This window comes from Colletotrichum tamarilloi (genome assembly GCF_030869305.1).
Source record: "Colletotrichum tamarilloi strain Tom-12 chromosome Unknown Scaffold_26.1, whole genome shotgun sequence".
In the NCBI taxonomy this organism is placed as follows: Eukaryota; Fungi; Ascomycota; class Sordariomycetes; order Glomerellales; family Glomerellaceae; genus Colletotrichum; species Colletotrichum tamarilloi.
The window spans coordinates 78454-91203 of record NW_026849409.1 but is presented as its reverse complement, the minus strand read 5'-3'; the positions used below and the strand labels follow the sequence as shown (position 1 = coordinate 91203).

Genomic DNA, 12750 nt, shown 5'->3' with positions numbered 1-12750 from the left:
ATGTACTTTTGACTTGCTACAGGCTTGTCTCAAGACAAGCATCCTTACAATGAGTAATACGCCCTTCAGGTATTTCCAGTCCACACCTTTCATTTCTGCGCTGAGAGAGCCACAAGGTTCGCAGGCACTGCCGCGAGAATTTACTGTATAACACTGGAGTATTCTTGCGCGTAATGTTATTAATTACCGGTACATCCCCTCGCCTTCTTGTCTATGGTTCTAGCTGGTGTCAACAGCTCCACCAGGCACCATCATGTCAGAAGCCGCCAATGTTCTTGTAGTGGGTTGCGGTGCGGTCGGCACCATGTGTGCCTATGCCCTGCACAAATCCAAGGTGGCCACCGTCACGGGAGTTTTCCGCTCGAACTTTGAGGAGGTGCAGCGTCTAGGACTCTGTATCAGAAGCGTCGACCACGGAACGGTATTAGACTGGAAGCCTCATCACGGTAAGAGTTCAGCAGTGTACCCGTTAGATTATCAGGAAGACCTAAATACCGGTTGCGCGGCGTCTAGTGGAAAGGAACATATCGGACGCGGCAAGGCACGGCCCGTTCGACTACGTTCTTGTGGCGATGAAAAGCCTGCCCGACATCTATTCTATCCCGGATCTTATTACCTTGGCCGTCACGCCGGGCCGGACATCCATCGTGCTCGTCCAGAACGGAATCGACATAGAATGGCCCTTCGTCGACGCGTTCCCTGAAAATGTCGTGCTCTCGGGTGTCACTATGATCGGGTGCGAGCTCAATGGCCGCGAGGTCCTGCACAATGACCCAGACAAGCTGCACGTCGCCCCCTTTCCGAGCCCAGGTCTTCACCGGCGGAGGCAGGAGGACGTGTGCAGCACCTTTGCGGCACTCTACGCGCTCGGTGGCGTTACCTGCGAGATCCACGAAGACATTGTGCGGCGACGATGGATGAAGCTCGTGTGGAATGCCTCGTTCAACCCAGTGTGCGCCATCACTGGACTGGACTCTGGTGCGGTCCAAGCCGCCGGGTACATCGACACCTTGGTACGTCCAGTTATGGATGAGGTCGTAGCTATCGCGGAGGCCGCTGGTTATGGGCTCCAGCCCGGTATTCAGGATGAGATGATTTCGTTCACACCTGAAGCGATTGGACTCAAACCGAGCATGCAGGTTGACGCGATGATGGACAGGCCGATGGAGGTGGAGGTTATTCTTGGCAACCCGCTGCGGATCGCGCAGGAGCTAAAAATTGAGGCCCCGGTCTTGACGATCCTATGTAATCTTCTTCGCGCCAGACAGTGGAAGTACAAACAACGAACATGAGTTGATGACATGACTCAAGATGAGTTCTTTTTGAACGAGAATTAGCAATTCAAGGCCAATTGGTGTTGCATCACGTTTGAGACCTAATTTCCATTGTTTCTCGCTATGGGTTTGCTTCTTGTCTTACCATCTGTGAACAACCTCTCGATCAAAGCTGGTATCGTCATATCCGGCTTCGTACATCTGTCTGGCCAGGTCCTCCTCGTGTAAGATTTCATTGATGACCTTGACGTCAGTAATGGCCCAATAACTTTCGCAGGCCTCTGCGAATGCTCGCGACTTGGCCTCTAGGATGCTCTCCTCCACCGCTGCGAAGCAGAAGCGGAAGAAAACGTACCCCAGGTCCCTCTTGATGGTTTGGTTGGCTGCAAAATCCCCGCCCGGGACGACCAGTATGCAATATGGGTGCTGGGTGCAGTGAACCCACAACCCCTGCATTAATCGGCGCGGGTTGATAGAGGTTAGCGGGTGACTGCCGATGTTCACCTTGACCCAGATAAACATGCCACCCGCGGGCCGCTGGAACGAGAACATCTCAGTCTGAACTCCGCCTATCCCCAAGAACCTATTCTCTTCCAAGATTGCAGCCATCTTCTCCATCCGGCGTTGATAGGTGAATCGCAAGCCCTCAAGCCAATTAATCCAGCCGCCCACCCCCCAGCCGCCGGGTTTCTGCACCGAAATCGCGGTCTCAGCGGGGCCGTCCCTACCGAAATCACCAATCAACTGCGTGACGATGGCCTGCACGAAGCCGGAGGGTTGCTGGGTGGTGCCGTCCGTGATCCTAAAGAGCTTCTCGCACACACTCGGCTGCGCTGTGACCCATCCAAGCCTGCAACCGGGCGCGACGGTCTTGGAGAAGGAGTCGAGTCGTATGACGCGGCCGTCATTATCAAGGCTCAAAAAGCTCGGGACGAGCTCGTCGAGGAAAGCGTAGCCTGTCGACTTGCCCCGCAGGTCGTGTACGCAATAGTTATGGTTCGGGTCTTTAGGGAAGTTGGGCGTGGTGGATGTTGATGGATAGTACAGGTTCCAGTACGGGTCGCCTTCGACGATGACGAGGTCGAACCGCGAGCAGATATCATAGATTTCCCTCCGCCGTGGCAGAGAAAGCACTCCGGATGTCGGGTTTTGGCCGGTTCTAGTTCCCTGTTAGCTAGTCGTCATAGTATGAGGTCGCCGACAGCATGCTCACGGAACAAGATAAACAACATGGGGCCTCTTCCCTAATTCGGAATCCCATGTCTCAAGGACATGGCAGAGACTTCCCGTACCATATGCCAGCATTCCCTCGGTGTCCATTGCAACCGGTACGATGTTCACATCCTTGGGCTTGAGCTGAGCGATTGGAGGCCCATACACAAATTCTTCCACGATCAAGCCCTCGCGATTCCGCGCATCACCAGAAGTTTTATCCCAAGGATTGAATAAGAGTTCAAAGACCTTGAAAAGCCCATCCGCCGATCCACCATTGACGATAATGTCAGCGTCGCCGTCATACGGAATGTTCGGGTGGTAGATAGTAGTGGTAAGCTTCCTCAACCAGGCATAGAGCGGGGGAAAGCCCGAGGCGCTTCCATATTGGAGCGCGGTGGTCAGGTCAACGTTGCGGACGGATCCCGGCTCGTCCCCGCGTCGAGGGATGCGTAGTTGGGGTGTCTGCCCCCCTGCCGCCTCAGAATATTTCGAGGGACCAAGTGAGTCCGGGTTGGATAGCGAAAGATCCACGTTGTTGAAAGGGAAGTAACTTGGACTGGGGAGGCCTGAAGATTACAGTCAACACTCTGCACCATTTTGGTACACATAGGCACATCATTGCCGCCGAGACATACCACCGGCTAAATTTCCCATCTCTGGTATCCGAAGATACTTGTAGTACTCCTTGAGTACATTCGGCGCCCTCTTCTTTGACGTTTGGGAGAAGTGATGCTCGAGATCTGTGGGTTTAGGGCGTGCGGACGACATGGTTTGTTTGCGAAGATGGCCAATGAAGCTGGGCTGTGTGACTTGTCCCTCAATAATGTGTCTGGATTTACAGGCGTTGCTTCTTATAGCAGAGCTGGCAGGCTAGCCATGAACAGCCAACCAGGCCGCAATGGTCAGCCAGACGCCGCTTCCCTTAGCGGGCCTTACCCATCGTTGTTCCTGGAAGACCATGCGGATTTCTTCTTCCTCTGGCCTGGCGGCGCTGTTGTGAGATTGGAGGTGGCTGGCTGGCGCTAGCCGTTGGCGCTTTGATTTGGTCGAGCAGTTGTGGGGATCGTTCGCAGTTGACTTCCCTTAACAGTACAGATATTTCGCACCTGGGTTCACCCCCAGACGGCAGTCATCTCCTAGTGAAATGGCCAGCTCCGGTTGTGAAGACGACAGGGACCAGGAAGCTGTACTTTGAGACCCACTGACACACAAGGGTCACCGTCCAAATCAAACAGCTCTCATCTTCGTCAAATGCTATGCCACTTTGCACTTATGGTACATTCTTATGGGGAATGTTGACTCGTGGGTTTCAGACGTATTGTTGCGTGTGTAAATCGACCCCGGAATCATGGACAGGCTGTTATGGCTCGGAGATACTTGCCCGAATTTCAGACCTGCGAATGTCCTCATTCGTTTGAATGGGCACCGATGCGATTTGAAACTAGTCAGGTAACACGTTCGAAAGCTTTGAAGAGGTATTCATACCCTCCTCATGGTCTTTCGTGCCTGCATGAGATGAGTTCTCGTATAGTACATGAACTATCGACCTTCTCGAATCGCCATCTGCCCTCCTTTGCACATCATCGGCACACCAGCCTTATACTTGCTCATTCTAGCTCGATAGCTAACATGGCGCAGACGGCCACAACAACAAGAATTGCCTCACGAGTACCACTGACTTCCAGGATGTCCACCACCTTGGATGAGGATGCTCAAGTTGTTCGGAAGTCCGTCGGACTGCGCCGCGTGGATGACACATTCATGAATGGCCTCTCAACTCTCAATGGAGAGGGTGCTACCATCGGACGAGGCTTTCCAATTGAAGGTATCCCGACATTCGTAGATCCCTACAAGGCACGGCAATGGGCATTGGAGCATATGGCTGGAGCTTTTAGGGTCATGGCACGGAAAGGTTACCTCGAGGGTACTGCCGGACACATATCTGTCCGGGATCCCGTCGACCCTGACACATTCTGGATCAACCCGTAATTATCTAGGACTCCGGCCGCGGCGTACATGTCGCTGATTTCTGCACAGTCTAGCCCGACATTTTGCAATGATGAGAGTTAGCGACCTTGTTCAGGTAAATATGAATGGAGAGGTCATAGGCGGAAACAAGGTGAGAGGCCTTATTGATCTGTGGAAATGCCTTGCTAATTCAGCACAGGCTTGTATTAATAATGCCGGCTTCACTATTCATTCAGCTCTCCACGCCGCCCGACCAGACGTGAACGCTGCCTGCCATTTCCACAGTATCCACGGGAAGGCCTGGTCTTGTTTCAACCGACCCCTGGAGATGCTGAACCAGGATGCCTGCACCTTTTACAATGACCATGCTGTTTACGATACATTCGGCGGTATCGCTTTTGAAGGTGAAGAAGGCAGGCGAATCGCAGGTGCTCTGGGCGATAAACGGTGCGCGATTCTCAAGAATCATGGGCTTCTGACGACAGGGAGCACTGTCGACGAGGCAGCGTTCCTCTTCACGCTAATGGAGAATACCTGTCGGGCACAGTTGCTCGCCGAGGCTGCCTCGGCTTCTGGGATTCGAAAGCACATATGTCCTCATGAAGAGGCAGAGTACACATACAGACTCACAACGCCAGAATCCATGTGGTTGGAATTCCAACCCGACTACGAATACGAGTTGCAGGAATCGGGTGGGAGCTTGTTGAATTAGGAAATAAAAGGACTCTCAGCGCTTCACATTTGCTCTCGCTCATGTTGCATGCTTTTCGCAGGATAATCTAGCGTACTAGGCATCCGTCAACTTGCCGCTGTTTATTCCTTCGTGATTTTTCGACCAGGCACAAATACTGAAAAGCAGTTCGGGTAGTCAGACACAGCCGATATTAGTGTGGTATGCAAATTATCAAAGATCAGGCCGTGAACAGTCCCTCTGTCACGGAATAGAATGGTATCAGCACTCGCTGGGCATTCTGCCCCGTACCTTCTCGCGTGGATCTTACATTCGTTCAGTACGTAGACTGCTCTCTTTTTTGCGCTCGAGATGGGTTCGCAGAAGCCACTTTTAGCCCACAAACGCCCATTGCTGTGTACCATAACTCGTGACACTCTGAGCGTGTTCTCCCTCCAGCCTGTACTGGGAGATGGGTCCCTATATGCCATCCGACTGCAGTAATACACAGTAATTGAAGCTGAGGATATTCTTAGCTTGTTGCCTCGGAATGACCCGTACTGGATACATTGTTGCTGCTAAGGAGATAATGTGCCTTCCCAGGGCCAAGTACTGAGTGCATCATCCAAGATAAGACCGGACCAGAGGCACATCGCTGGAGCCTTGGAAACCCCGCATGCTGTGTGCTGCCCTTCTTTGACATCTCTAGTTGCCTGGAATGCAGCTCTGCGCCACTGGCAGCATTGGTCTATTTCGCCTCCATCCCTTCAATTTCAAGTTCCGATTTGAAGTTCCGATTGTGATAGATGTATAGCTTGAATACTTGCAGCCATCAACCCCGAGGTGATGGACTTTACAACATCTTCTGCCTCGTGCCGACGCTCGTTTGTGTGAGCATGTATTCTTCGGCTCCCCGAGATCATTAAAATTCTTATTCTCCCAATTCATTGAAAAGATGGTTACCTCCGACCAAATGCATAAAACTCCAGACCCCGGCTTTGGGATCGCCATATTAATCATCAAATTAGTACTTGAAGGGTAAAATACAAACTGGCTGCGCACCAAATACGACAGAAACAGCCCCCCGACATGTCCAGCCCAAGGTGATCGGCGGCTCCATCGGCACTGAGCTCTTGCTCACTGAGATGGGGCCGTTGTCTCTCTTCCTGTGATGCCGCATCTGGGTCATTCTCGTTATTTGGCCACGTAATGAATGCGTGGCTAGGATGTATGCCTATCCTTCCACCCGCGGCTCCATTTTCGAGCTTGCGAGCTGTTACCTATGTCTACCTGACTCTGGGCTTTCCTATGGGCTGGGCATTCCCCCTTGCCGCAACGATGCTAGTTTGTGTTGCGTACAGCGCTGTGGCGACCGCCATGTAGTACTGGAATCTCAGGATCAACCCGGCCGCATGGATAGCTGTATGCGTGGTGGTCTGTATCTTTTTCAATGTGTTCTTCGTTAGGTGAGGACCTGTTAATTTGCCTCGGCAGAGTACGCTCATCCTCACTTTCCATTACCTTACAGGTAATTAGGCGAATCCGAATTTTGCATTGCGTCAGCCAAGATCATTCTTATTATCTGCCTTGTCCTACTTACCCTGATCATCATTTGTGGGACAAAAAACTCACATCACGATGACTAAGGCTTCCGCCATCAGGGCAACGGGAGCGTGATGACCCCTTAGTATACAGATGGGGCCACGGGCTGTTTCCTAGGTCTGTACTCATCCTTTACGTGGCCTCTACGATCGCCGGCGCCGGATTGCGCTAGCGTACAGTGAGAGCCAGAACTCGGGCAGGGCAATCCTGCTGGTGGCCAAGCTTATCTTCTACCATTCGTAGGGTTCTACGGCGTAAATCATCGGTGTCCTGGCCGTCGGCTTCGTCTGCGGCGCCACGGACCCCCCGAAAATGAGCGCTATCAATTCTGCACGAGGTACCAAAGTTCCCCCAACCCCCTACTGCGACACGCAACCTCTTCAGGATTGATAGATCAGTGCCGACCCGCCGCCAGACGGCCGCGCTTGTGCCCCGTCATATGAATTAGATATGGGGTTCATAATTCAATTTTCCTTATCTTTCGCCTTATGTTTGACAAATATTTAATAGATTTAGGTGATTCCCTGTTACGGAAGTTAGTAATAATTTGTATATAATGCTATTGGCTAAAGTTTTGGGCCGGGCCCATTTTAATTCCCGAGGTCCGGATCTGAGCGGTCCCTTCTTATTTTCCACCTTCGACATATCATAGGTATTTTTTACGCCTATCTTACTGGGGAGTATTGTATCAAATATATTACGGTTACAAATAAACATTTCATTATTAGATTCTCTAAAAACTATGTATTTAATTGCTGGCTTGATTGTTATTATTGATTGATTTTAGGTATAGGCACTGCCAGACGGCCAAGCGCTCGATAAATTACTAACCTGCATCAATGAGGGTGTGCCTATATACTTCTCCGCCATCGTTAGGCTTTACTCACTGCGTCAAATTCCTCGTGTAGTCAAACCTGGCTGCGAACGTCCTGTTTTGGTTTGTGGACCTCGCCACTACGTGTGTCGCCGCGTACACCGGTGCATGCCTGTTGTCTATGTTAGCCGGTACCGTGCTGGCACCGCCCAAGGCCTGCCCGACTAAGCTCCCTTATACAGGCTCCTTGATGCCTTTCTGCCCATTTCTTGCGATTTTTCTAGGCTGCGCTGGCGTTCTATTTGCCAGATCCCGATACACTCGTCGCCTTCAATCTTCAGGGGTTCAAAGAATATGGTAGCAACCGAGGAAAGGAGAACACCCGCGTGTAGTGGGGCTGTACTCACTCGAATAGGCTCTGCCGACCGTAGAGTCTGTACCTGTTTAACTGGCTTTCATTACTTAGAAGACGTGTCCAAATCTGTACATCTGGGAGACCTCGTATTGCAAGATTCTCCCATGTTAATTTCCCTATTCGCCTTATATCAGTGAGTCTTTTCCTTGTCTTTCACTACTTCAGCGCGTCTAGGATCACATTGCCTGCTTGCGTTGTGGGCTGTGACATCCATCTCCCCAAAACCGCTTTGACGAGTGACATGGGGTTATCATGGGTCACGCGAAGGAACCATGTGGGAAATATTCGGCAGAGGTTCGATTTCGCTAACCAACTCTACTCAATGTGAATAGCCACAGGGCCGCTAAGGCTGTTATCGTCGGAGCTGTCACCAACAAAAATCTCATATCCACCTGAGTCAACTCTGTACTCTCCTTCCAACCAGTAACCCAGTTCGGCAACGCGAATTTCAACTCCAACATCAATCGATGAACCGGAAGGCACATCAACCTTCGAAAACCCAATCAGTCGTTTTACTGGAAGCGACAGAGGGGCAACCTGCTGCCTGAAGTACACCTGAACAACTTGCTTCCCATCTACAGACCCGGTGTTGGAGACGGTCACACTCAATTTGATAGTATCGGTCTTGCCATAAGTCGTCTTGTCAAGACTAGGACTGCTGAGGTTGAAAGTAGTGTAACTGAGTCCGTGACCAAAAGGGTAAAGATAGTTGTGTGAGAGATACGGGAATTGAATAGCCCCTGCAGCCTGCCAGTCACTGGGTTCGTGGTTGTAGTAAACCGGATTAACCTCTGAATAGGCAGGGAATGAGATGGTGAGTTTGCCGCTGGGGTTTGTTTTCCCAATCAAGATATCGGCTAGCGCGCGTCCTGAAAACTCGCCGCCGAGGAAGGTGTGCAAGATGGCTTGGGAATCCTGAGCAACGCCCGACAGCTCGAACGCCTGACCACCGCTAAGGACGATGATAGTGGGGACACCAGATCCAATCACAGCGCTCAATAGATCCCCCTGAAGTCCAGGAAATTTCAGAGACGCATGAGTGAGTCCTTCTCCATCTGTTCGCTCATTGACAAGACTGTCCTCGTAGCCCACCGCGACAGAACCAATGACAACGATAGCTATGCCTGCGTCCTTAGCCGCTGCGACGGCCTCGTCAATACTTGAGTTCTCTTCCGAAGTAATCTCAACGCCTTTGACATGTTTGACGTTGTCGGAACCAAGGGTCGCCGTAATTGCATCCAAGAAAGTGAGGTTTCCATTCTCGGCATTTGTCCATGCAGCATAAGTGCCAGTATTGACAACATCAGCAAGAGGACCCAAAACAGCCACTTTCTGGTTTGCAGATAGAGGAAGTATGCCATCATTCTTGAGCAGAACAATGGATTCGCTCGTGATGCGCTCGTTGGCTTCCAGGTGCTCCTCGGACCTCAGTACCTCAGTCAGGGCAGTGGTGTTCGCCGAGAGGTCCCTGTCGAAGAGGCCCAATTCAAACTTCAGGTTGAGAAGACGCGACACTGCCTCGTTCACATTTCCAGCCACGCCCTCAACTGTTTGATTGCCGGAGAGAGACTCGAAGGCCGTGGGAAATCGGATCGCAAGTTCGAGTTCCACGCCAGCCTCCAAGGATTGAATTCCGGCGTCATTGAGCGTGCTGGCCGTCTTGTGGGTGTCGTAAAGCATGACAATGGCGTCCGCGTCAGATACTATAACGCCATTATACCCGAGTTGTTGGCGGAGTAGATCTTGTAATAGGAATTTGTGCTGGTGGGCGGGGACGCCATCGATGGTGGCATAAGACGGCATCAGCGAGGCCGGAGTGACCTTCTGGAGAACATTGATGTATGGGAGCGCTAGAATATTGTAAATGTGGTTCTTGCCGCCAAGGATTGAGCCCTGGTTAACGCCACCAGTAGATGTACCAAAGACGTAGTGTTTGATCGTAGTGGCTACTTTCATGAATCCGTCGGAGTCCTTTTCTTGGACGGTACCGATGTAGGCCGCGGCAAGTTCACCGTTCATCCAGGGGTCTTCGCCGTACCTTTTAACAATCAGCCAGGGGATCTTCGAAGAGCTTCTTCAAAAAGGGAATCAAAACAAAAGAGAATAAGGTGAAAGATAATAGAAAATAACGCAAAGAAAACGGGCTATGCACTCACGTTTCACCAACGCGACCGTTTCTCGGATCACGCGCAACGTCTACCTCAGGTGAGAGTACCCACGTGATTCCACACGCATGAAGCTCATCCCTCAGCGCTGCGGCAACAGTGGTATAGAGAGGTAGGTCCCAGGCCATTGCCATCGTCAGGGTTTCCGGGAACAGGGTAGTGCCACGCAGTGTCGGGCCATTGACCGCATCTCCAATGTGAACGAAAGGGATGCCGAGCCGGTGTTCCTTCTTGGAGGCGACGATGAGATCCGATAGGACAGGGACCGCATCTTTAGCGTAGTTGAGGTATGAACCGGGAGCTTGTTCATCTTCAAGTTAGCTTGCTTTTTGTTGAAACGGGTCACGGAGGGCAGGAATCGCTTACAGATGGTTCCGTTGTGCAGCTTTGCTCTGTCCAGATATTGGGCAGCATCGTAGGTACTGTTCTGCCCAAGGATTCCGCCGACGCCCCCCATTTGAGCGATCTTTTCGTCCCAACACATGTAAGACAGGAGGTCAGCCACACGGTCAGAAAGGTCTGCCTTCGGGTCCTTGTAGACCGCATCTTCTGGTACTTCTAGCTGACAGTTGGTCCCATCGACTTCGGTCCCAGCAGCCGAGGCAATACGTCCCGAAACAAAGGCCACAACTAGGGCATGAAACAAAATGCTGCATTTAGCCATTTTTGCGGCAAAGGCTCTAGCGCGTTGAAGTTTTCCGTGGAGATGTATCGGCGCAGTGTTGAGAGTTTGCGTAGATTCATCGGTTGAAGACGAGGTTTTGTGACCTTTTAATACAGACTTAGCTATAGTCCAGTGATTGTTGAATCACTCCATCTTCTCAATATTGTATGACGGCTCACTGTAGTCCCTCTTTCGGACTTGAAAAAGCAACATCCGAGGTATCCCATAGTTCCCCGCGTTGAGACACAGGCACAGAGATGGATTTTGCGGGGAGCCAAGGAGAAAGGGGGATTTCCGTCCCTGACTTCTCGGTCAAGCAATTTCCGACAACTTACGTGGGTGGCTCACCATGGCTTAGTGTTCCTGCAAGCAAAGTGTTTTCGTTGATAGTGCCATGTTTGGTTACATCCAGGGCAACCAAACGTAGACGAGCCGACGGGCTTCGGGTCATCTTTTGCGACAAAATCGAATGAAGAAAAAAGACTTCGCAAACCATGACGCCTCAGACAAAGCGATAGCATGGGATAGCATACCCCAAGTGCTCTGCGATCTTACTGAGTACCCCCTGCGCGTGGGGGCAAGCACAATGTTGCGGTTCGCGTGACTATTGTGTACGGAATAGGGGGTAACAGTGCTAGGGAGGTCATACCGAAGCTTTTCCTTTTTGCCATAGTTAGTTGTCTGCTCTGATCCGCTCGCAACACAAGAATACCGAGGATATCTTATGGGAATAAACCGTCAACCATACCCCTCCCCCCTAACAAGAGTTATAAAACTCTTTACTGTAGCTAAGTCTTATATGTATTATAAATTTCCTTAGTTAAAAGCAATTTCATTACGACTATCTGAAGGTCATGATTGAATTCTCCGAAGTATTTAACCCATGGACATATTTAATATCTTAAATAATAATACCAATACCATGATTGAAGGGAAATTTATCAACGCTTGACAAGTAAAGCTACTAATTTATAATTTACCCCCTCAGGCGTCTGGCTTGACACGGTAAATAGTACAATGCGTGTTTAGTCAAGTCGTATCATGCGGAAACTAGCTTGCATCGCTAGTTAGGAACACTGCCTACGGCGGCCAGAGAAGTGGCATACCGACCTTACGTAAGGCGGAGTGCCGCGCCGGCAGAAGTCGGCCGGCCTCGGAGATTCTTGCTAATACGGACGCCGCTGGCTAGAATTGTGTCTCCACCCACCCCCCCCCCGCATATTCTGGGAGGTAAAACTCTGATTATCTAAGGAGCCCCCAATTCCAAGGACCAATCAGACACACGTTCATACGCGTTTACTAGGTACATTCGCAGCCCATTTGAAGTGGAGGCTAACCCCTGCTATGGGAAATTCCGCCTCTGTTTAGCCCCTAAACCACATACGGCAGTGTGGCTTTCTGAACTCACTTTCTTATCAAGTCAGTGGTGACAACCTCTATTACGGCCGCTTGGTTTGCCAACAGACAGCCCTCGCTGGCACCCTGGCATTCAGTCGTCATGAAATATTGTCAATCGGGTAAATCAGCACCGAATGATGAGAATCCAAGGAACTTAGCGTCGGGCTCGGCATATCTGGTAGACAAGGCTCGACAGTGCACCCAAGAACATTGGCTACTATCGCCATCAACTCCCCCGAAGCCAGCTGTCAGAAGGTCTTGCTATTCCGGGGAAATGCGATTCTGGGGCGAATCCGGGGACTTCTCCATGGGGCAAATGCATCTTCAGGCATGTGCTAAGCCATATTCACTCCAGTACGTTCGGGAGAACGTTGCCCGGAAAACGGGTGCGCGGTCTGATTGGGACAAAATGGAATCCTCACAGGTTTAGACTGCTGCACTGGAGACACGCTAAATTGATCATGCTGATGTCGAGTAACTGGTTGTCACTAGTCTCGAGGTGCTGCATACGGGCTGGTATATAATTCTCCCCCAACGCTTGTGTCTACATGTCTTGTCTGTACCA

General features: G+C 51.1%; 5 protein-coding genes across 5 annotated transcripts; 2 read left to right on the top strand and 3 right to left on the bottom strand.

The window, feature by feature from the left end:
* Window positions 1–253: 253 nt before the first annotated feature.
* CTAM01_07888 (uncharacterized protein) lies at window positions 254–1292 on the top strand (the record flags this gene model as incomplete). Its single annotated transcript, XM_060523909.1, has 2 exons — window positions 254–446; window positions 514–1292. 2 exons carry the CDS (start codon window positions 254–256, stop codon window positions 1290–1292), a joined length of 972 nt encoding a protein of 323 aa, XP_060381364.1.
* A 123-nt stretch (window positions 1293–1415) lies between these two features.
* On the bottom strand, window positions 1416–3257 carry CTAM01_07887 (aromatic amino acid aminotransferase; the record flags this gene model as incomplete). Its single annotated transcript, XM_060523908.1, has 3 exons — window positions 1416–2433; window positions 2488–3055; window positions 3125–3257. 3 exons carry the CDS (start codon window positions 3255–3257, stop codon window positions 1416–1418), a joined length of 1719 nt encoding a protein of 572 aa, XP_060381363.1.
* A 918-nt stretch (window positions 3258–4175) lies between these two features.
* CTAM01_07885 (L-fuculose-phosphate aldolase) lies at window positions 4176–5169 on the top strand (the record flags this gene model as incomplete). The annotated part of the gene is made up of 3 exons (XM_060523906.1): window positions 4176–4474; window positions 4527–4608; window positions 4657–5169. 3 exons carry the CDS (start codon window positions 4176–4178, stop codon window positions 5167–5169), a joined length of 894 nt encoding a protein of 297 aa, XP_060381361.1.
* Window positions 4690–5102, bottom strand: CTAM01_07886 (uncharacterized protein; the record flags this gene model as incomplete). Its single annotated transcript, XM_060523907.1, has 2 exons — window positions 4690–4977; window positions 5088–5102. 2 exons carry the CDS (start codon window positions 5100–5102, stop codon window positions 4690–4692), a joined length of 303 nt encoding a protein of 100 aa, XP_060381362.1.
* A 3104-nt stretch (window positions 5170–8273) lies between the features above and the next one.
* CTAM01_07884 (uncharacterized protein) lies at window positions 8274–11138 on the bottom strand (the record flags this gene model as incomplete). The annotated part of the gene is made up of 4 exons (XM_060523905.1): window positions 8274–9996; window positions 10115–10424; window positions 10490–10753; window positions 11123–11138. 4 exons carry the CDS (start codon window positions 11136–11138, stop codon window positions 8274–8276), a joined length of 2313 nt encoding a protein of 770 aa, XP_060381360.1.
* Between the last annotated feature and the right edge of the window lie 1612 nt (window positions 11139–12750).